This window comes from Pundamilia nyererei, unplaced genomic scaffold, assembly GCF_000239375.1.
Source record: "Pundamilia nyererei isolate P.nyererei 1_Seehausen unplaced genomic scaffold, PunNye1.0 scaffold00049, whole genome shotgun sequence".
Classification (NCBI taxonomy): Eukaryota; Metazoa; Chordata; class Actinopteri; order Cichliformes; family Cichlidae; genus Pundamilia; species Pundamilia nyererei.
In genome coordinates, this window is record NW_005187450.1 from 2,043,477 (window position 1) to 2,068,377 (window position 24,901).

At 41.3% G+C, this 24,901-nt stretch overlaps 1 protein-coding gene across 3 annotated transcripts in view; it reads left to right on the top strand.

The window, feature by feature from the left end:
* The window catches only part of LOC102202971 (TOX high mobility group box family member 2-like), an 80,352-nt gene that overhangs the window by 54,776 nt on the left and 675 nt on the right, over window positions 1–24,901 (top strand). For all 3 annotated transcript variants that reach the window (XM_005732961.2, XM_005732962.2, XM_005732963.1), the window contains 5 exons: window positions 2,873–3,136; window positions 18,586–18,816; window positions 21,031–21,111; window positions 22,893–23,291; window positions 23,983–24,122. In XM_005732961.2, coding sequence (XP_005733018.1) covers window positions 2,873–3,136; window positions 18,586–18,816; window positions 21,031–21,111; window positions 22,893–23,291; window positions 23,983–24,122 — 1,115 coding nt within the window. The remainder of the gene's footprint in view (window positions 1–2,872; window positions 3,137–18,585; window positions 18,817–21,030; window positions 21,112–22,892; window positions 23,292–23,982; window positions 24,123–24,901) is intronic.

Sequence of the window (24,901 nt, forward strand, 5' to 3'; positions counted from 1 at the left end):
TCATTTGCCTAATAATTCCGCACTCCCTGTATGGAGTACAAAATGGAGCCCAACTGATTTATTCGTGTGCTACTATTAGCTATTTTGCAGATTATTGTATTTATAACAGCTGTTAAATTAAAAATTAAACATTATAATGAAGACACAGGAGAAACACCCTTCAACCATGTTATGGTTGGACAAACCATTGCATGTTGTTAAATGTAGAGGTACTCATATAGTGTCTTTCCACTGCAAGTGTCAGTGTTCCAGTCACATATTCATCCACACAGCACTTTTATCTGTGCTTAATATCTTTCTAACATTTTCACACACTCCGATGGATACATAAGGAGTAACTTGGGATTTGGTATCTTGCTCAAGGATACTTCGGCCTGCGAACCAGAGTTGAGGAATCGATCCACCAATCTTCCAACTTGTAGACTACTGTATATACAGCTGCCCCGAGTAGAGTTGACCAGAGCATAAACAAGTAAATAAATAACTATGCGTAATAAATATTAGGGAAATCTGTTTGTGTTTCGTGTATCAGAAAGAAAAAAATATCGGCTGATGTATCAGAATATCGACTTTTTAAATCACCAAATATCGGTATCAGTATTAAATATTCCATATGCATTAGGCTCTAGTGGAAGGTGCTAGAGTCATTTTATAAGTGGGGCTACACTGGCAGTCTGACCCTGGGAGTTGAATTCACACTGCTCAGCTTCATGAATGTTGAAAACCAAAAAACCAACGAGAACGCTCTCGGTCATGCCCTTGGCCTGATAGACCACCAAAGGGTTCGACTCTTCCACTAAAAACTGCTGTTTGATCTCTTGATGCAGTCCTGTTGTTCTCAAAGTTCTTCTTGAACGCTATATTTCAAAAGCCGAAAAAAGAAAAGTTTATGCTCCACACTCTCCAATTTTTAATTAATCAAGAACAATTTTTTTAAGAAAGATCCAAGAATTTCAGTGAAATAAAGGTTAGCACAATAACAGAAACAGCTGTGACTCAGTGGGGTCTCATGAATCGGGCTTGTTTGCACATACCCTCACAACATTGGGTCCTGAGTAGGCTGGATCAACACTTTGGGGATTGTTGTGCAGGGAGGGCTTTTACCCTGGGGTGCTGAGCTTAGGTGCATTTTTTTAAATCGTCGAAGTGGGTGATAAATGTCACAGTAACATCCACATAAATGCCAAGACCCAAGGTTTCTTAGCAGAGCATTGCATTGAAACAAGACAGTCAGTGTCATTCACTTTACCTGTCTGCAGCTTTAATGCTCTCGCTGATCAGTGTGTAGTCAAGTGAGTTTTGTTTGTATTCTTAGTAAATTTAATCGGCAGCATTTGTCTGTTAAGCGTAATAAAAAATGACAACAATAATAAATGTTAGACAAGGAACAGACATTTGCACAACTTTTATCATGGGAAAAGAAATTGTCAGCAATAATATTTCTAAGCAAGCGCCAAACAATGCGAGCGAGTGTTGTGAGAAAGAGAAAATAGCACATCATCCCCTGATGGTAAACATACTCCCTTTTATTATTATTATTTTCTCCCTAATGATAGTTCACATTATGAGACTTTTATCCTATCTTCAAGCACCAGTTCTGCTAGTGGGGACATTGTAGCTGTTCCTCAACATTTCTTGCCATTTGTTTGCTAAAAGTATTTGTTTGCAAGATGAATTGCTGCACTGGCAGGCGAGATGACAGCCTACACGAAGATGATATTGAATTGATTTCTGAAATGTTGCAGAACGGACTAGTTGATGTGTACCACGAGACATGAATAATAAAAATTCTATTAAAAAGCTCTTGAATGGCTGACAGTGGAATATTATTTGTGATGATTAATTTTCTTCAGTCATTATAAAGGGGAGTTGGCATCAGATTGCCTCTGACAAAATTGCTTTTCACTCCCTGGTGAATACCCTCTGTATGCTTTTTGAGAGCACAAAACCATATTTCTCAGCGCAATATTATGTCAAGATAGGCCCTGGAAAAGACATTTCTCATGTATCACCTTATTAGTGCCGTAAAATCTGTGCTGTTTTAACTGCTGGGGTCATTTGGTATATTCTGCATACATTTCACAATGACTCTGAGGTTTGACTAGTCCAGTTTTTTCCTTCCATTTCTAAAAAAATGATTGGCATTATAATTACAAGCTTATAAAATAGCCTCTAAGTGACTGTCTGTCAGTGGCGTTTTTCAACGTAATGAATTTGATTAACTGTATCTTAAAGGCGTGCAGGCTGACAGTTCGTTTCTTCAAAGCTGTCAGGATTTCTGAATTATTCTGTGCAACATCTGTTGTCTAACTCTAATTAATTTGCGGCGTACATTTGCGTTGAATGATTTCTTTAACTTTTGCAAGTGCGACAAAAATTTGCATTTCTAATTAATTTTATTTTCAGCAAAACACACTGAATCGACTGCCGCAGTTCAGCGGTGTCTGGAAGTGTCTGCACAAACAACATGGAAACAACAGAAATCAGCAGGTGCATTTAAAAGCTAATTATGAAGCTTTTTATTTACTCAGGAGCGTCTTTTGTTAGCTGTTTCCTTCCCCGGATGATTACTCAAGTTTGTTTTGCCATTCAAATGCTTTCTAATAGCACTGAAAGGGTTTTATTGATATTGTAACTAACTATGACACTGCTTTGACATGCAGGTACATAAGCGCTCCGGGGCGGAAGGATCGCCCATAGACAAGACCTGTCCTTGCATTTTTCTTTGTGTTTGTTGATAGACTGTGTGCTAGGGGGAAAAAAACGAAAGTCTTATTGCGACTTTGTTCCCAAAATAGGTAAACGATCCTGTCTTCCCCTTTCCTCTTCATGCTCTTCTAAAAAACAGATTGCTTTTCTTCTGCTTTTTCAGAGCTACTCCAGTCAGGGCAGAGGCGGCAGTGGTGGTGGAGGAGGAGGAGCTGGGGATGAGGACTACGAGATCCCCCCCATCACACCGCCGAACCACGCCGACCCTTCTTTGCTCCACCTCATGGAGCACGAGTCAGGTTACCCCTTTCACTCCCTGCCACACAATGGCTTGCTCAACACCTACTCCTACCCCGAACTGCCCGCACTCATGATGTCCAACATGCTGGGTCAGGAAACTCACCTCCTGTCTGGGCCTATGCACTCGGTGAGTACATTTTTTTTTTGTCCACCTTTTTAGCTGTGGCACTTTCTGCTCATGCAAGTCAAGCGCTGTGCCAGGCTATTAGTCTTTGTGGTCGGAAGATTGGAAGGTATCCAGCAAGTCAGCATAGAGAGCATTTCGTCTGAAGGTTTTACATGTTCTAGTCCTTTTAAGATTTTATGTGCTGCATCGAACAATATAAACGTATATAAACTGTAAGGCCACAAAATAACCAACTCTTCTGCATGCCGATCATGTTTTTTCGTAATGGGAAAGCATTCTTCTATTAGAGTCATAATTAACTTGGTTCGAGGCCAAGGAAGCAGCGCTGAAGTCTGAGCAAGGCCAAAGTCTAAGCATAAATACAGAGAGCTGCTGTTTCCTTAACACCGAGACCACTGCAGCAGAACTTCTTTAATATCTGCACAGCTGCGCAAGTCAAAGATTTCATTGCCTCGAAAATGAGCCAAGAAGGGATGGAGAAACTCATTGTGGCGCGTTTTCTTTCGTTACAATCAGCAAATCCAAAAAGGAGAGGGGTAAGGATGAGTGGGTGGGGGAGGAGGGAGGGGATCCCTTGTCAGCTACTTTTTTATTTCAAAAGGACGCCAAGGACCTCCATTCTTCCCCTCAGTTAAAGGGACTTTCTCCCGTGTTAAACATGCTTCAGACTGAACATGTAAACACCCCCGGCGAACACATTCAAATGCTTTAATCATAGGATCGAATCAAATGAATTATAGATGGCCCGCGTGGTGAATTATTCAGCGTTATATACTTTCATCTGACATAAATATTACTTTTTTTTTCTCCGTGGCCTCCGTCATGAATATTTATGCTTTAATGTGAGCATCCGTGGCATTTATCCCCCGTTAATCAGGTCTTATGTGATTTTCAGAATCAAACCGCATAAGATGCAGACTCTTATTTTTTTTTTCCGTGGGTGGTAGCTGAGGCCTCCATTAAAGCCAGTCTTCAGGATTAGGTCACAATCCACTGGCTACTTTGCTGAATGTGCTCGGGTGCAGGAGGACGATGCCGCTGGCTCGAACGTCTGTCTGCTTTTTAGCGCGAGTGAACGCTCGAAACAAAGTGTTGATTAAGCTTTTAACATGAGAGCGCATACCCTGCGTCAAATGCGTGTGCACGGCACGTTTAAAGTTTATGTTATGTCCGTGTATGTATGTTCAATAAAGCCTCCAACCCCCTTTTTTTGGGCAGGCAACAATTTCGAAGCAAACAAAGAGGGAGTACCTGCCTCTTAAACAGCTTTTGTTTCACCTTTGCAATTATTTATTTTCAAATAGCCCTTCAGGGTAATGTTCCATTTTCTTATTTCACACCCCCTTTTCTCATAAATGAACCGTCATTGTAATAAATCACCGCACAAACAGAGACTTGCACACACTGTGAAAGGTCCAGAGATTTATGTAACACATTCATGTTTCCCACTTCCACATTTTAGTACTACTCTAGCAGAGGCTGGCTAATAATAGCTGCTATTAATATTTCTTGTTGCCTAGCAACCCCAGCAAGTAATAGCTTACTCTGGAAAAATAGATGACCGATAAGGAAGAAGGAGGAGGGGTGGTGGTGGTGGTGGTGGTGGGGTTGGAATGGGAAGGGGGGGATTCAATTCATTTATTATCTCCTGGGACAAGAGGAGCTTATTTCTGAGGCTGAGGAATAGGAAAGTAGGCTGTATATGAGAAATATTTTAACGCAATTGGAGATGACGTTATTTTCATTTTGCTTCCATTAGGGATGTTTCATTTGATGTTTCCCCAGCAAAGTCAATTAACCTTAATTTCATACTGATAAAGGTATAATAAGGAAGATTGAATTTATGTCTGCTGCATGCTTAAAGAATAATAAGGGTGGATAGAAATAAGCTCTCAGTGTAACCAGGGGCAGCAATGAAGAGACAAGCCTTTACCTTTGTTGTATTGTATTGACAAAAACCTTACAATAAACTCACAAAATTGAAGGAGATAACTGGGAAAAACCAAAACGCTAATCATTCAACAGCCTTTTTTCACCACCGCCGCCGAAGCAAATAAAAAGTCGACAGCATTACCTTAAGGATACGCTTCTCTTCAGTAACAGCTATCCTTCACTGCACATTTAAAACCTCCTACAAGTACAAGCTCAGCTGGAGCAACAGATACGCTTCATCTCGAGGGATGTTGTTGCTGTTTTTTGTACAACATTTAGCCTAAGGCTAAAGCTCTGTAAACTTCTCGCTGCTTTGGGATTCGCTTTTTCAGCTCACATCGATCCTACAGCAAACAGAGTTAAATCATTACAGGATTGAGAGCAGTGGATTGACCATCACAGTGCTGCATGGGCACATACAGTAATTTTGTATCAGTTTGTCCTTGTAGCTGTAGTCTGTATTAATAATCTTGAGCTTTCTGACCGCTCGGAAGTCATTTCTCTTCAAAAGCCCTGTTTTTTTTTTTCTTCCTTTAGTCAGACAAATTTCTTTTTTCCATCTAATTGTGATTCCACAGGCAGCTGAACTATTACAGTAGCTGGTGAATCAACGAGATACGTGGATGTAGGGAACAAAACAAAAAAAATCTGTCAAATAGATGCATTGAATGTTTCAGATTCACTGATGTATGTTTTTGTTTTGTTTTGGGGGTTTTTTCCATTTTTATTTTCATCTGTCAAATCCAGCACTTAGTTGAGATCCAGAAGTTGATCCTTTTTGCTGCGGTTGCGTGTTGTTCATCATAGCAGTTCTCAACTGCCAGTTTTGACCCATTTCTTAGACTTAAAATTACACCTTTTACAGGAACTCCAACAAGAAGCAGCATCAACACTGCTGTTATAAAAGACAGAGCTGTCTATCAGCGAAGCTCCTACATTCTCAAAACTCCTCCTCACACCGCTGACCTAGTCTGTCAGCTTCTCTGAACCGAGCCAAGTCTTGGATGACTGGATACTGTGAAATGTAACATGCTGTCGTGCGAATGCTCATTGCTGAGGGAGAATCCCTGTCTCATCCTCAGCTGCCAGCATTTCTGCCATCCCGGCACTTGGTGGAGAGGTGGCACCCAGGGGTCTCGTGTTCAACAAGCGCCCTGATCATTCAGGTCTGGCTGATGGCGCAGTGGCGCAGGGGAGAAGGAGGGGCTGGGGAGGCGGGGGGGTTGCAGGCAAGGTCAGTCTCTTATAAAAAAATTAAAGCAAGAGGGACCCTCGCTGGGAGGCGGTAATGAGAGGTCGAGGAGGAGTTTGTACAGCGGCCCCAACGTGGAGCCTTGAGGGGGGGCCACTGTGTTTAAATATTCAAACAGAGCATGAGGCCCTGTCTCATTACTAGTATAATGAGGCCAGTTACAGAGCAGGAAAACCCCTGCCACCAAAAAAAAAAAAAAAAACAGTGGCCAATTTCACAAGTTTCTTACACACATCCAGCCACATGACTCCAGCCAGGAATTGTGTAGAGCTTTGATAAATATGTGGTTCTAGTTTAATATCTCTGGCACAGCGATGTGTGACTAACAGGCCAGTTTTAACCCTCTGCTGACAGGTTGATGTTGATATCACGGACAAGTTGTCAGTCGGAGTTGTTTTGGTTGGTTGGTCTGTTCATTTTTGGTGGCTTGTGCATAGAAAACTACAGCAAGCTCAGCATTCACTTTCATATTTAGCCATCTTGATTGAACATAAGCATTAATTTTAAGATGCAGTGCATCCAATAAAAGGTCTTACTTTAGTGCAGTTAAAGGTGTCTTCACATCATAAGTAGATCGCGTTTGCACCCTGCTACTATTTGTGCAGCATGTGGGTGCTCGGTATATATGTGTGTGTTGACCATGTGCGTGTATATATAGATATATGTGCGTGTGTCTTTGTTTGCCTTTGTCTCCAGAAAAAGTAGAAGAGTAAGCTGCAAGGTTAGGTTGGCTTGGCTTAATTTGATTTTGTTTAATCTGGAGAAAGAAATTCACTTGCACCGCTTGGCATTTGCGACAAGGATGGCTACGGAAAGGGCACAACTGTTTTAGGGCGGTGACATAAAAATCGTATTGACAGCTGTGGTTATGGAGAGTGCATGGATGTAAGATGAAGCTATCGAGCTATCGAAGAGATCAAAGTGAGTTAAAATAAAGTGCACACGGTCATGTTTGAGATATTTAGGATATTCGGAGATGCTGAGTTTACAGAAACTGTTCATAGTAGAATCTGTTTGTTGAGTACTTAGGGTGAAGTGCAAGGTGTCAGTCTTTCCTTTGTCCGCTATTTAAGTAGATTTATCTAAAATATTTTCTCAATATTCGGAGTTGGGTTTGACATGACATGCTCAGTGAAGCTGGATTTTTTTTCCTTTTAAATTGAAACAGCCATCTTTTTTCCATCGTAGGTTTTTTAAGACATATCTCATATGACCCGCTTGCTCTGCTGCCTTTCACTGGAATAGATATGACATCTTGGTGACGTTCCCAGATAAATCACTTTTGGAACAGTAGAAATATTTTCTGTTGCGGCTTTCTATTTCACAAAAAAAAAAAAAAAAATTGAGAGAGGAAAAACAGAAAGAAAAAAAAGACAGATGCCCTTCAGTGCTACACTCCACAACAGGGGTGAACAATGTGTCTTGTAGCTGTCAAAAGAAATGACGGCAAGATAATTGGTGGGGCATTCCCGTTTCGTTTAAACCGAGACAAGTAGGCTTCAAAATAGAATCGGGCTTTTTAAAAAAGTAAAGCTTTGTTTTGCGCTGCTCATTATGCAGGGTTCAAAATGGAGTAATGAAGACGGGCATTAACGGATTGAGCTTTAAAAACAAATGCACATTCATTGGGGCTCATGAATATTCATGCCGCTAATTCAAATAACCTTAGGCAACTGTTACATCTAATGAATATTTAAAACAGCTTGGTCACAGAGATTTGAACACTGCATTATATCTGACTTTCTAGGATCATCGTGTACAAGAGTAAACAATTAGTAATGCCAAAAACAGATTCCAGCGGTGATGAAAATACGTCTGGGAAAGAGTGTCCCGTGTTGTCACATTAGTTACAGGCCGTTGGCACTCCGAAGGCGAGCGCGATGCCATGCGACGGTGTGAAAAATTGTAAATAATCATAATAATTGGTGAAATGATTTGCTGATTAATCGGGGAGCGTAATCAACAAAATTATTAAGTGGAGCAATTTTGAAATCATAATCAGTTATCACGCAAAAATGCTGCAAATGTGAGATTGTGTTGATTTTCACCTGTTGTGCTTGGGAATCGAACAGGTTCAATGTATTATTCGGACACCGAACCAGTCATCAGATAAAAAAAGTGATATGTTTATTTAGATATGTATGATAAAGAGAGAAAAGTCTTTGTTTTGGGGGGTTTAATCATCATAAAACAAATTAAAATGATCATAAACCTTTTGAGCTCGCTCAGTCAGGAAGGTAGAGTTAGCAGAGCGCGGGGAAAAAAGCTGCACCTGGCACAGTGGGCCCTCGGGCGACACGAGGGTTGACTAAACATGTTTATGTTTACCGCCTGGCGCCCTTACATGTTACAAGTCAGAGAATCCCATGCTGGCCACTTAAAAGAGGGCCTTCCTATGAGGGGATCAGTGTGGTGACTCGTCCTCGCCACCACCGCGACGCTAATTAGGCCCACCGCAAAGCCAGCCTGTGGGGATAATGTCCCATTATTAGAGTCATTTGTTTCAATTAACCGCTCTGTGATTCTACAATAGCACTGCGCAGCCCAGCGCAAAGAAGCCATTACTCTCGCCCAGGGAACCAATGAGGTCTGGGACGAGAGCGTTTGTAAGAAGGTTACGGATACCTGCCGCTGCCAGCAGTCGTGCTGTCGTGCTCCGCATTTAGCCCAGTCTCTGATGAGTTGTTTGAGCCCTGGGAGAGTGGAAAAAAACTCCTTATTCAAATCTTTTTCTAGAGCTTTTAAAGACTGTTTCTGACTATGCTGCTTCTGAAAACGTGTGATTTTTGCTTCTGTGCATTTGACTGAGAACTGATTGAAGATTTGTTGAAGGATTGTTGACTTAAGCATAAACCGCTGAAAACTATAGGCTGTTCACGTACCCCTTTACAAGCTGAGAGCTTTGTGGTTGACTGAATTACTATTCTGCTACTGTATACTTATGGTCTTTAAGTCATTTTTAGACTGCAATCAAGTTACTTTCAGAACACGAGGCTCTCTTTTTCTTTCCATTTCATGCATTACTCTTGTTAGTCTTGTTACTTTTGTAAATTCAAAGACTGCGTTCGTGCATTTTAATTCCACCAGTGGACAAAGAAGGCAGATTGCTTTGATAATTCCCGCTGCTTTAAATGGGAATTGTGAAATGACAATTAGTCTGGTGCCTTTGCGGCCAACAAAAAGCAAACCCTTGATAAAAGCTGTTTGTGCACTTGTATGGTGCCTGTTGTTGGTCACAGCTGGAGGCCACCACTTACAGGGTGCAAAGAGAGATTATGAGAGAGATTATGACTGTGATTTCTAGCTGGTGTAAGAGGCACAACTTTGAGAAAGTCTGTTTGTATAAATGGCTTTGATAACCATCCAAGTGATTCTTCAAGCAGCTAAACCAGGTGAATTATGTCTACAAGAATTAACTCATTCCTTGTAACATCACTCTTTTCTTGTCATTTGCATAAGATATTTTCTTTTAATCAGCCAGACACTTTTCTGAAAAAAACACCTAGATGTTTTCGTGCATTTAACAGCACAAGTACAAAGACACTTATCAACTCCAAATGCTTCAAAATGCAATGTTTTAGAGCACTTTTCGGTCCTTTCAGCTCTAGATAATGGAAACTTCGATTGATACCAAGAGGTTGCTGCCCTGTGATGCCTCTGTTGCCAGGCTCTCTCATTGGCTTTCTCCCCCCGCTGCGCAGATGTTTACAAAGAGACATCACCAGCTCACATTAAAGGGTTCAAGTTGTCCCCTCAGGCTGTTGCTATGGAAATAACCCTGCTACGGTCGCTCATTCATGTTTGATTAATTGTTTTTTCCTTTCTGTGCTGTTGCCTCTACAAAGACCTCATCATGGGAACATATCATCTCGAAAACAAACAATAGGAAAAGATGAATATGTTCAAATCTGCTCTATTTGGACTTGCAGATGCACTCTCTTCCTGCTTTGACATTTTGTGGATGTGGTGATAAAAGTCGAGTAACTGCATTAGCATTGTATTAACACTGATAAAGCTCGCTTGTGAAGCCACGCAATCATACAGATATATTTTTTATTTCGTTCCCCAGACTTACCTGGACAGAAGATAAGCTTTTTTTTCCTTTTGCCTTTTTCTCCTCTTAAATTGCACTGTGTAGCGCTGAGATACAGCAACCCACTGGGGCCAATTAGGATGCCAGCAGAGCCAGGAAGTGCATAGCAGATGCTTTTGCCACTATTTATTAAAATCCAATCTGCGGGGGCCCCTCCAACAGCTCGTTAAACTACCGTTAATCTAATTAGCTCTCACTTGCCACTGTTTTCACCACATTACCAAATACAAGGGCATCGACTTTGCAATTTAGGCTGATTAAGTAGGTCCAGTGCTGTTAGGCAGAGCTTGTAGGGAGGAGCTTCTCAGAGCTGTCAGTCATTCTCCCGAGTCAGATAAATCATGCAGCTTAGTTCAGCAATGGCTTTGGATTTAAAGTATCAGCAATAGGAATGTTAGTTGAAATCAAATCCACATTGCAGCCCAAAACTGTAGAAATACTCCATCATAATGACCCTGTGTATTTGTAATGGCATGGTACCAAAACTGGATACAAATTCCATAATGGCTTCTTTATGTATATATAGATATATGTATATATCTATATATCAGGTCTATACGATTCTGCTAACATCCTTTCATGTCTCCTAGATCAAGATCACGAATGTGCACTTCCGGTTCATTATTGTTTAGGCCAGGCTATATTTTTTATTTGATGAGTGCTGCTCTCTGGACGAGTGCCTGGTTCCACTCAGAGATCTTTGCAGCGGCTTTGACATGCAGTCCTGCTTATTGCTTACAGATGGGCAGTCTGACATAGAGCTGTAATTGCTTCCAGATGAGGAGGGCACTGCATATATTTTAAGACATATTTTAACCTATCAAGTCTTCATCCTGAGCTGGATGTGGGGAATACAGAGAAACCAGGCTAACACGGCGTTTGGTAGCGTAAGATAAGAGGAATTTGTGTTAACCTGTATCCAAAGTTGACTATGACATGTTGTGTATCATTCAACCTGTGTGGGGGAAAAAAAAGTTTAACGATCATCTGGAATTTTGGATGCCAGTCCTGGTATTTACAGTCACTTTTAATTTAAAGAGGACTGACGCGTTTAGATGTGTTTACATTCTCATGTAGCCTGCCAGTATTTTCTGAGACAACGGGCCTGACTGCATCATGTGCAGGTGCACTTTCAAATGATAGCTGAAAATGATATCTAAATAATGACTAAGAGCATGCTATAAAATTAAAAAAAAAACAAAAAAACAGCAAAATTACAGAAACTTAACAAAGACTTGCTTATGTTTTACGTACATTTTACACAATTGCTGTTACAGATGTTTGGCACAATAGATTTTTGTACTTCTACAGCACCTATAAGAGCTCATTTTTGTCTTATTGCCCTGAGTTCCAGCTTGTGGTGAAAATTACAGGAAAATAAATTATATATAGCATCTTGAAATCGCATTATTCTCACTGCTGGTGCTTTAACTGTGACTATTTATCTATTTATTAACCCAGAAAGGCTTAAGTGTCTGCAACCGCCACACTAAGCTGTGCAGCTCTTCACTGAGCTACTGTGAAGAGGTCCGCGTTTGTTTTGCTGAAAGATGTATTCCACTGTAGTGCAATCTAAATATATAATTGAATTTCCTTCATTGTTTATTAAATTTAAGGCTGTGGTTATTAACAGTGGATCCTACGAGCACTTGTGTGTAATAGTGGTCGGTCATGGTAATGAACTCAATGAGAATTATCTACACATTCTACTCCCATCAGGTCTGTGAATCATATTTCAGGTGTTTTCCAAAACAAACAATCAAAAAAAACAATAAACACACATTTCCTACACAAAACCAAAAGCCAGACATTCAAGGTTAGCCAATAAAGAGCCAGTTAGCAGTTGGTGAGGAGCCAAACTGAGAGGAAAACAAGGAAATGTTGGATTGAAATTCGTCAGATGGACATTAGAGCAACACCAGTAATGAAAAATGTTGCTGTGCCACATTTCCTGTAAGTGTGAAAGAGGAAAGCGGTTTGCTTCAGACTCGCTGTGTTTACAGCTTGTGTCCGCTGCCCCCATGTGATCAAAAAAAAGAAAAAAAATAGTTAGTGCAGGTTGAAGAACGAACCGTTGGGTTTAATCTGCTATTACTCTGCAATCACCACTTTGAACAACAGTCACAGACAGTTTACGCAAATTGCATCTGCAATCGCTTCATCATTTGCTACTTCCCTGTGTATCAAAAACGCAGCAGTTGATTGTACAATGAAAAGTGAATTGGGGATTGTAGCCATTTATATGTCATCGTTCTGCATCATCACTGAGAAGTGTAGAGCGTAAGTGTTGGAGAACCTTTAAAATACGACAGAAAGTAGTGCGCGCATCAGGGATGTCGCATTTCTTTCCATTGTGGGAATTTGTGATGCAGATAGGTGAAGAAACAGTTTACGTTCAGATTTCCAGTAAATAGCCACATCCTCAGTTTTTCTTCATCCGGCACTTCTTGCCTCTTTCAAAGTGTACTTTATTCTGGAGATAACATTAAGGTGCTAATCTGTATCGGGAAAACAATGTTAGATGATTTGTTATTGAGACGTCGGCTTGTTAAATCTGCTTTTACAGTCCTCGGCCAAAGCTTATTTCACTACCGGCTTTCGATTGATGTTCTTAAACTGCAGATTTAAAAACCCTCTCATAGTCTGTTGCTCATTCTCCGGGCCACTGCACACTCACTGCAAAAAAAAAAGCATGTAAAAATAGGTTTTTATCTTCTTCTTCTTCTTTGAGCTACTGTGTAGATCAAACTGTGTAACACACTCAAAACCAATAGCGTGTGTGTGTGTGTGTGTGTGCATCCATGAAACAAGGTGTGTAGATTTTGCAAGTGCATGGCATTCATTTTGATTTAGCGCTGTGCCCAGTACTTGCTTTTGTGTAACAGTCATCATTGTATCACCTTAGAGTAGTTCCTGTTTGTTTTTATGGCCTTTCAAAGCTGATACATTATGCAGCACTCTCCACTTTGCTGTTCACTGTATATGATAATGACTATGATAAGAAGACTGTGATTGGAGAAAGACTTTTATACACTCTCATGCTATTATCGGATTTTATTGTCTAATTTTCATCTGTCTTAAGCTTTGTCAGTCACCGCGCGTGCACACAGCCCTCGTTGCGAGTCCTCTTCTTTCTATATCTTTCCACTCCTTCTGTTTTCTTTAGAGCAACTCTTCTTTTTTTTTTGCATCTCACTTTCTTCACTATTCCCCAAATCCACCTCCACCCCTCTCTCTCTTTCTCTCTCTTTGCTGTTTTGATAGTGACGCAGTTACCAGGCTGTCAATTCTAATCTTGTCTTGCCAGTGCAGTGCTGTCCATTCAGAATCACAGCTACCCCTCCTTTTCCTTATCTCTCTCTCTTCACCTACCACCCCTTCCATCTCTCTCTCTCTCTCTCTCTTTCCATCACTATCTCTCTCGCTCTCTCTCTCCATCACTATCTCTCTCGCTCTCAGACAACAGAAATGCTGATGGGATGAGCAAGCTAAGGCTGACTCTATAGTTCAATCTTTTCCTGGTAAACTAGAAAGCTGTGTTGGAAATAAATTTAGTCTCTGCTGCTGTGTACAGGACACGATGTTTTTTACCTAAGACATCCGCGTGCTGTTTCTGGTCGACCCCCTAATTGCAGTCTTTAAAAGCTTTTTTACCATCAGTGTATGTCTGCTCTGTGAATGTGCATTGTGTCCTCTTGCATGGAGAAAATTGGCAGGCAATTACTTAACTTTAAAAAAATGTTATTAAACGCACTCATCAGCCAATCTGTTAGGTACACCCTGCAGGTTGAACTTCCCTTTGCCTTCAGAGCTACTTTTATTCTTTATCCCAAGGGTGCTCTGTTGGATTGAAATCTGGTGACTGCGGTGGCCTCTTGAGTGCAGTGAATTCACTGTCATGATCAACAAACCAGTTTTGTGACATTGTCCATTATCCTGCTGGAAGCAGCCATCAGAAGATGGGCACACTGTGGTCATAAAGGGAAGAACATAGTCAGCAACAATACTTGACAGTGACATTTAGGTGATGCTCAGCTGATATTAAGAGGCCCAGAGCATGCTGAGACAATATCCCTAACACCACCACCACCACCATACTGAACTGTTAATACAAGACAGAAATTAAGACTCGTCAGTGTCTTCCAATCTTCTGCTGTCCAGGTTTGGTCTCGTCTGCTTCAAGATTCCATGTGTTGTGCTTTCAGAGATTCTGCATGCCTTGGTTGCGAAGAGTGCTTGTTTTGAATTATCAGCTTGAAGCAGTCTGGCCGTTCTCCTCCGACCTCTGACATCAACGAGGCATTTTCGCCCACCGGATATTTTTTTGGACTATTTACCGTGAACGTTAGAGATGGTTGTGTGGGAAAATCCCAGTAGATCAACAGTTTCTGAAATACTTAAATAAACCTGTCTGGTCTGGCCTGTCTGTAATGTGAATGCCGGATCTTATATGTAAATGCCAAAGACATGGTAAATTGTTACAGGTGGATTTGCTTTGGTACTTTTTTCCACAGTTTGTTATTTACACGTTTTACATTTCCCTTTGTGTTTCAAAATGATAAAAGATAAAAATGATGGCTAAATAAATTGGCAAATAACATGGCATCATATGTTAAGCTAGCTTTAGCACAATAACAGTGATGCAAGACAAGAAATAAATATCAGTCACGTTAAAATCTGTCTGTTGTAAGCATATAATAAAAAGAGTTTCAAGTTTTGACATTTTGCATAGAGAGTCCATCTCGCAAGAGCACAAGATACCAGTCTTCTCAGTAGCAGTATCAGAAAATAGACCAGAATGCACTGGAGCCACGAGACGTTGCATTATGAATAAGGGATGTGACTGTCTCTTTTTCTCAACTGACAACAACAGCTGTCATAATCATTACTGTTCACTGCACCTGCACGAGAGAACCCGGCAAAATAAGCTTGATATTGTGTAGTTGGCTGTGTGGTGGGTAAGTGTTTATCCAGCGTCGATAGTTTGCAGGGCCAGAAAGAAAAAACTATAGTGATGAATATGGCTGCGATCACTTTTTCACTTTCTCATTTGAAAGATATTTCGTTTTACAGAAGACTGTGTCGGTTAATGAGACTGGTCTTCTTAAATATAAAGTCAAAGCTGTGGAGTTTTCTCTTAATAGGTGTTCAGGGCTCGAGTGTGAGGAAACCAGGCAGAGCGCATTAAAACAAAAAGATTATTTAGCAGGCAAAATGACAGGCCAGTGGGCCTAGTTTAATATTCTAATACAAAGTGTTTCTCTGTGGTACTTTGTTAAGGAAGAAAAAAGATCCGATGTTAAATTGCCTTTTTTGCAGAGAAGTTTACATTAAGTTGTTTTTTTTAATACATATATATTTATATATAAAGGTAATCTCATAAATGAAGGAAACCACTTTCACAATTAGATTTAGATGAAACATGCTGAAGAAAGATGAGAACAAATTAATCATCTGAGGGGGTGATTTTTTTTTCCTGCTTATTTTTCTGGGAGAAAATTATTAATACTGTGCAGAGTGAGCAGTTTTCACTTACTGTTGTCTCTTTAGAAGTATGTGAGCCATCTTTATTAATCTTTCAGAGTCACTGTCAGCTTTTTACTGTATATACTTGAGCTGAGAACATGAATCTCTGATTATAAGACGTGGAAATAAAGAAAGAAATGAAAGAATACGCCCTTTATTCTCCTGGTTGATTGCATTCTGCTGTGGGCTGTTGTGTGTCATCATTCTTTCCTCTGTATGAATACATGTGAATTTTCCTGGCGATTATTTAGCCTTCTTCTTCTTCTTTTTTATGTTTTGTCATTCCATTAGCTCTACCTTCAGTTTATTCTATTTTCACTTCAAAGGCTTGGGTGGAACAGATGTCGTTTCAAATGCCTGTCTTCTGCCTCATTGCCTAAAAGTGAGGGATGATTATTTTTTAATGAAACCGCACACACTCGCACGGGGGGGAAAAAAGAATATTACCTGTAAGCTGTGAAATAGACAAGCAATACTTTCACATCATCCTGAATGGGGAACATTCATTCATTTCACACCACAAAGGCCATTTTGAAGTTTTCCTTAGCTGCCAAATGTGCTCCTGGACCTTGAATTTTGATTAGTTAATTTCATGCTGTGTGGAATACAGTATGTTGTTTGGCAAATGCCTCGCTAAAAACAATGCAGTTTTCAAAGGCAGTCGTTTCTTGTTTTCCAATCGACGGTGAAAGGGGAAAACACGGCCTTTGCTTAATCTAGTGATAAGTATGCACTGAATGGAAATGAACGTCTTTAAATGTCCTAAAGTTGCTGTTCGATACTCACGCGCGGACAAATCTTTTTTCACGGTTTGCACCCACACTGAGCTTTACCACTGAAACCCCTGGATGAGTGGATTATGAAAGCAAACATTCAAAGATGGTTAGAAGTTTTTTTAAAAATGCAACATGATTAAACAGGAACTTGGCCTTGGAGATGATGCGCGTTTGCCAAAATAGAGAAGAATTCACTGTCACTTCCCTCAGAGCTCTTAACAACGTTTGAGTAACTCGGCGTAACCCGACAACCGCAACGAGTGCACATCAGCATCTTTCATTTGACTTAATACCAATGTATATCATCATATATTCCGCATGTCATTATTTCTATGATATGGATGGAAATTAGATTGTTTTTTTTCTGCCTTTAGGGCAACCAGGAAATCAGGTTAACTGATGTTTCACTGCTACTAATGGCAACATCAAGCCATCACTTTTTCTTCACCGTCTCTCTCTCCCTCTCTCTCCTGGCTCCGTCTCCCGTCTCCGTTCATCTCCGTAAAGAAGGCAATTTCCATATAGAATCACATCCAGCATCAGGTGACCTGGATTTGACTCCCAGTCAAAGCCCTGCATGGAAAATGAGAATGTATTCATGTGTATTGGATCAAGTACATCACACAGATGTGAACAGTTTTGCCTCCTGAAAATGTCGAGAGATTGCAGTGTATTATTGTTGACAAACTGGGTGTGTGGAAAATTCCCTCTCTGCTGGTTTCCTGAAAACATGCCATTATTTCTGGTACACTTGAAAGAAGCATTTTTTTAAAAAAGGAGGAAAAAAGGAAAATATAAAATATCTATTAATTCTGCAGCCATTAATTTAAGCAACTAGTGACATTTTGCAAACTTACTGGGAAATGTCCCTATAACCCAAACCTGCTTAAATTAAACTGGAACTAAGATTACTGTATTTATCACATAGCTGCATTTAAATCTAAAATCCTGAAGGCACCACAAACAAGGCAAGAGGTCAAGTTCAGTGAGTTTAGTGGAGGTGTAGATGTCTGCCTTCCTCCACCTGTCAGTCAAAGTGAACACACCCTGAACTTTACACCTTAACGTTCACAAGGTTGAGTGGAACTGTAAATCCTCCCACTCAGCTAAGTGGCTAATTAGCTATTGAGACCAAAACCATCTTTTTACAGCTGTTTACCCCTCAGACGTAAAAAGCTGATGTGGTGTTGTCGTCACACTATTAGGTAGGCTGGCATCCGGGTTGCCAGACAGGCAAAAGGTTCGACTTAATAGTTCAAGAAGGAAGTCATGTGGGATTTTCACATTTATATCAGTAGGTATCACTGGCAGTATTTTATTTATGCTGAAAAGTAAATAACACAGGAATCTATCCAGCAATTTTTTTTCACATATCCAATTTGGGGTCACTTCAGCTGTCATAGGGTGAAAAGCAGGGTATATATTCACAGCTATGGCCAATCTAGAATTGTTCATTAACCTAACCCATGCCTACCTGGAGAGAAGACATGCAACGCCCACACAGAAAGGCCCCAGCTGGTCGGTGGATCCAAATCCAGGACCATGCTGTGAGGCAACAGTGCTGCTAAGCACCTGACTGTGCTTCCCACAAGAATCTGTGTAGATCAGTTTGGACACTAAAAGTACCGCCGTTTTTGGCACGTTTTGGTTGCTACTGAAATTTAGTCCAACTTTCTCTAAAATTGTGCAAAATTGTATGTTTGTGCATAACCTACATATACTGTACATGATGGCCTGGAAAAACTAGAGTATCTTGTCCAACCAATGCATCGGGCACATAAAACTTCTTTCTGCGGTAGCTGATATTATGAAGTGATTTATGACGGTTTCCTTGTCTCTCTTTCTCCCCATCCATTTCTTCTGTCTTCAGATAAGCAGTGAGAAGCGACCCTCAGCAGAAATGATGAAGCCCAAACCCAAACCTCAAAAGAAGAAGAAGAAGAAGGACCCCAATGAGCCACAGAAACCCGTGTCTGCATATGCGCTCTTCTTCAGAGACACCCAAGCAGCCATCAAGGGCCAAAACCCAAATGCTACCTTCGGGGACGTGTCCAAGATCGTGGCCTCCATGTGGGACAGCCTAGGCGAAGAACAGAAGCAGGTAAAAACTATTTCGTGTAGGTGCAGAAGGTTTAAAACAACATGCTGTGCAAAAGTCTAGGCACCAAAATGAGCTTTCCAGATGGGAGCACGCACAGTGTGCAATGACGCAAACACGCGTACACATTTTGATTGCGGTCGCTCCAGTAGATGGCGCATGTGCTGCAGCAGAGGCAGGCAGCCTTTCGTTGGCATTATCTGCCGTGTAATTACCAGAACATTGCTGTGAGATACAGCTCACCTTAATGAGCTAGTTCTTCTCTTTCCAAAGATAATCCATCCGTTTATCCCCACTCCCCTGACTCTCATTAAAATGATTTTCTTTCTAAATTTAATTCTACCAAAGGGAAGGAAGCGGAGGGAGGGGGAGTGTTCTCTGCAACAACAGCCATAAAACAGTCTGAGACTAACAAAGTAGGACATTTTATAGGCAGGAAATGGTCAGTATGGGAAAAATATAAACATGCCTGGGGAGATTTAAAGAGTCTAGGACTGATAATGTTATGCAGGAGGTAAATACACACATACTCACGCGCTCGCGCACCTCTGCAAAAGCAAGCAATCACATGTGAATGTGATTACTATCAAAGCCATCTATCTTAGCAGTGTAGTGTCCATAGAAAGTGAAAACGGCTTTTCCAGAAATAAAACAGAAAAATTGAAACTCATCTTTGCCAAAAAAAAACCTCCCACAAAGCGCTAGGCCAAGGTAGTGTCCCATTTCCTCTGTCCCACCAGCCTCCACAATATGTATCTTCATTGGCCCTCTGACAAGCTGGAATGTGTGAAGTTCTCATTTCCACTCTCTTTATTTATATCTCTCGCCTTCTATTTTGATCCTGCCTAGAATACAGAATTAGTGAGCTCCCTCCACTATCGACTCATCCTTGGATTGAGCTGAAGGGCATCTTGGCTATCCAGGAGGAGCAATCTATTGTTTTTTTTTCTCTATTCGACATGATCTCTAGTTTCAGTTCAGCAGTAATAGGTGGGAAGTAATACTGATGACAGATATAGACGGCCATCACTTTATTTTTCGTGGGTTTTCACCTGCAAGAGAAATCGCAGTTGTTAGCTGTTAATTAAATCGTCTGTTTCATGGGATGAACAAAGTGTAATTTTAGGAAAGGATGTAAAAGAGTTCAGACAGGGCTCTGCAAAGCTCCTGTGTAGCTTCTAGACTAGCTTAGTGCTTTACCAGTGTACATCAATCACATAAAAAGATTTCAAGTTCCTGCATTGTGGCTTGTTCTCAGAAAACTTTTAAGATTATTAAAGTTTCAGGTCCTTTGCTGAATGAATAGACGTGTTTGTGCAAAACATTTAGAAAAGTATCATTTTGATATCAGTAAATGTGTTCATACCGGCTCCAGTACTGCAACAACAGTACAGTATATAAACACATTTTTTTCCTACTAAGAAGGATTTTTCTCTATCTTTTCTTTTTGTTTTGCATAATAGACATAATTTTGCCTCATTTTGCCTCATAGCCCTTATAGTTAATAGCACCATTTTCCATCATGGTGTTGCATCCTACACAGACAGACACTCATCATTACATATATATATATATATATACACACCTATATATGCTGGCAGAAAATACCTGTATAACAGCACACACGCAGAGGTCCATGTGCGCTCACAAACTCACATTCTTCATGCAAACACACTTCAGTCTGTTGGAAAACACATGACATCAGAGGCTTGTACATCCCTCTGACAATATGAAAGGCAGTTTCAAACAAAACTCACATCGTAATGTGCCAAATGACAACAACCATTCTGGTTTATCACTAATGTACTGATAGTGTTATTGTGGAGCTAAAGGGACAGAGAGAGAGAAGTTCCAGTTCATTTCTCTAGGTGGATTGGAATGGAAATGATGTGTCGCTACAATAGAGAGAGACACATTGAGATGAGGGAGTATTAGCGCTGTGATGAGGAAATAGAGGTGTTCTGTACCATTGGCTCTGATGGAAAGGGAAACATTAAGCATCTTTTTATGTGTATGTGTGTGTATGTTTGTGTGTGCGTGCATGTTCATGTGCACAGGATGTGTTTAAGAGAGTGTTAGAGTAGCCTTTAAAAAAAAGTCGTGTGTGTGTGTGTGTTTATTGACAGATGTGTGTGTCTGTGTGTGTCTGCACGTTTATGAGCGAGTCAAACTCTGCTCTCACCTGAAGCCTCTTGTTTTGATTTTATTTCTTCACAGGGGTACAAGAGGAAAACCGAGGCGGCTAAGAAAGAGTACCTGAAAGCCTTGGCCGCGTACCGAGCCAGTCTGGTTTCCAAGGTAACGCTTATGACACACAGGCCCTGGCTAAGACTGATGATGGATTGGATGTAAAATACTTGCTAATGGGCTGGGAGGACCTTCTTTCGCATGAGCTGGTGGTGGTGAAAAAGAGTGTGGTTGGGGGGGGGCATGTGATGCTCAAAGTACAGGCCCTATTTGGAACAATACTTGATTTCCATAGGGTGCACAGTGGGGGTAGGGGTTTGTAGTTGGTATGGTGATATAGGGTGAAGGGTTGGGGGAGGGGTCGGCCAGTCAAAGCACACATCCATAATGGCCATAATGTGTATGCGGCTTAGAGAAGACAATATAATAACTCTCTTATGCGCTATGTGGGCTATCAGATACTCTGTACTGTATGTATCTTTGGAAATAAGCAATCATTAATTTACCTGTGTCCTGCATTAGTTCCTCCTCTCGTCATCTAGAGCTGGAAGCACATCCAAATCAACAGAGGCATTTGTGGGCTTTGCTGCTATTCCCACCTCTGACACTTTCCCGCTAATTCAGATCTATGACATCCTTTTTGCCCCATGAATGATGCCGGTTTGTATAAACCAGCAACGCAGCACAGGGAATAACGAAAGGCAAGGAGGAGGGCTGCGAATTGCATTGTTTAGTGCCGTCTTGTATTAACAACACACAATGTAGTGTGGTGAAGATTCCTTTTGTCATTCCATTTGTTCTGCAGGCAAACAGTCTCATTTCTCTGCCTGGGGTCCTGCATATATGTATGTGTGTGTGTGCACGTGTGTGTGTGGGTGTGTGTGTCCCACTTCTTTTCCCATCTATCTGTCAAGGTGTGTATTGATCATTACCTCGGCCCCTTGCTCTATTCATACAAATGGGCTCCATTACCTTCTAATCAACACTGATGGCTGGAGATGAGCAATCTGACAGCTCATCACGGGAGCCTGGAGAGGGTGGGGTGTTTTACGGGTGTTGCTCCTGCTCAGTGTGGTACTGTCCAGCCTGGGAAAGGTCAAATTCGGAGGGGTTTTTTGGTGAAGTTTACGATTTTTTTGTTTTTAATCTGTACAATCTTTGCCCATCTGTCAGCTCCTCTACATGGGTGTAGAGGTGACAACTGTCGCATGCTTAAAAGAAAAATCCAGCAGGGGTTTATTCTCATATTTTGCGCATTATGAATATTGATATAGATTATATTTTACGCACAGCCTGGAGCCTCGTAGAGATTTAGTAAACAAAGCCTCAGTCAATAAAGAAAGTAATTTGTGCAAGGGTGCAAGCTTTCCACAAATAATTCAGCAGTAAATGTAACGCTTTAGGAGATAGCCTGTTTAGGTTCTAATTAGATGAAAAAGCCTTTATTACATACCTACATGCTTAATAAGAAAGCTAGCTCAGCTTTGCATAAATACTAGATCAGGGGAAACAGCTGCATGGATCTGCTGATTTTTCTCATCGAAATTTTAGAAAGAAAGCAAAGAAGCAAAGATCTCAAACTATTGCTTTAAAAAATAATTCTCTGTAAGTCCAACAAAAATGTATGATGGAAAATAGCAGGATATCCCTGTGGCTGTGATAGGAAACAGATACGACCTGGTTTGCTTGCTGGCACTTTCCTGTAGCATAACAATGCGTGCAGTTTAAAAAAAATAAAACCTATTCAACAATACAGAGCATGACGGGGGAAAAAAAGTTTCTCTTTAAAAGGAATGAGGGAGACGTGTTATTATCAGATGAATATTGGCTGATGAGTGCAGTGTCCTTAATGGGGCCTTTCTTGTCTTAATATGATGTATTTTCATCCACAGACATACAATGACCCTGAACCAAAAAGTGCCCAGCAGACCAGCCAGTCCTCCCACATGATGCCCCCCAAGCAGCCTCTGTACAGCGTGCCCCCTCAGCCCTCCTCACCGTACCTGGGCCCGCCGGGCTCCTTTCCCCTGTCAGACCTCCAGAGCTACGGCGGGCCACCCCGCCACACACTGGCGCAGACCCTCGGCCAGTCCCAGATGCTCCCACCCAGCATGAGTGCCTCTCCCCCAGCACCCTTCCAAATCAGCCCACCTCTGCATCCGCACGCTCAGCTCTCCCTGCATCAGAGCTCCCTGCTCAACCAGCCAATCCGAATGCAGCAGTCGCAACCAATCATCTCGCACCAAATGGGGCTCCAGGCACCTCTGCATTCCCCTCCTCTCAGCCAACAGGTTGGTCTAGCTGTTATTAAAATTCACTATGCATGCTTCTTCTACAGATGATCAACAACACACATGCTAGCAGACATCATGAGCTACTTTCAGCTTCTCGATTGTTGGGTCGCCACTCGAGTAGCTCTGCATGTTTCATTTGCCAGATATTTTCCACCAGATGCCCATTCCTTATATAACCCCAAAGGGATTTGTGTTTCCTCTAGACTCACTTCACATACAAATATACAAATATCATCACCTTTATTTACTTCCTAATTAGCTTCCATAGATATTCAGCGTCTAATGCTTCTCCCGTTGTGATTTAATATAAAATCAACAACAGTTATTCATCGGTTACTGCTGTTTTCTAAAGAGGAAAAACTTCCAGTAAAGCCTCGCTCTCTAATAAAGAGTTCTCAATTCCTCTTTTAACGCATAAAAGACCCATTTAGTCTCAATCAAACTGTTTTCTCTTTTCCCTCTGAGTCCATAATGTTTCCATTCCAGCAGCAGGGTGTCTTGCCAAACTAAGAAGGGTGATTTCGTCAATGCAATGGGGCCAAATGTGAATGCGTAACAACTCATATAGACCAGTGGCAACATTTAGCCTTATACAGTATCATGGCTCAGCAAACTCTGATGGCTGGCCATCATAAAGCTGAAGTCGTGTAACATCCTGTGCTCATCTCGCCTCTCCTGCTATCTGCAGGGTTTCTCCCATATTCAAGCTGATTACCAGAACAGTGTTGGGGGCTCACAGTCTCCCGGGGCCCCCAATCCAGTGCACGGCCAGAACCCCGACTGGGATAGCGAGTACTGCAACAGGGACTGCGGACCCAACCATTGCAGGTGAGCTCTTTGCACCGCTTACAATATTATGCTGTTAGTATATTAGTTCTTTCCTTATGGGAATTACAGAGTCAGACACACACACACACACACAAAAAGCTCTGTCCCTCTGTGAGTGCAATCCAAGACATTTGATTGTTGAGAATACTAAGCAGCTGTCTGACAGTTACTCATTTTCCAAATGAGTTACTCTAAACCACTTCACTTTCACACTCAGAGACTCAGACAGTATTAATCATAAACTGCAATTTCCCTGCTAAAGCAAAGCATCTCCTTGAAATTGAAATGAGTAATGCAGCAGTAGAACAATGCTATTACCAAGCTTGGAAAAAAGTGTGACATCCAATTAAGTTTCCCCCCGTTTCGCTCGGCACACGTTGCCTTATTGAATCAAGATATCCGAGCAGGCACGAGAAGAATGTTTTGTCTCACACCTGAAACGCTGCGTCGCTACTTTGAGAGGCAGCTGAGCTGGAAGTCAGCGTCTCCTGTATTTAGAGCTGATTCATCTGGATGTCAAACGGGATCACGCCTAGGTCAAATCATGTTTGACAGTCTTTGAAGTAATATTGGGTGTTTGCTTAAACCTTTACTCTCAGTGTCAAGTCATTGTAGTTTGTAGTTTTGGAGGGAGCTAAGTTGTCTCCAGTATGTCAGTAGAGATAACTGGAGAACAGACTTTGTGTTTGACATTTCAAGTAACAAGTGATCTTCAAATTTTGGCTTCACGCTTATTGATGTGCGCGCTTCATCGTCAGCTTTTATGTTTGTTCTGAAGC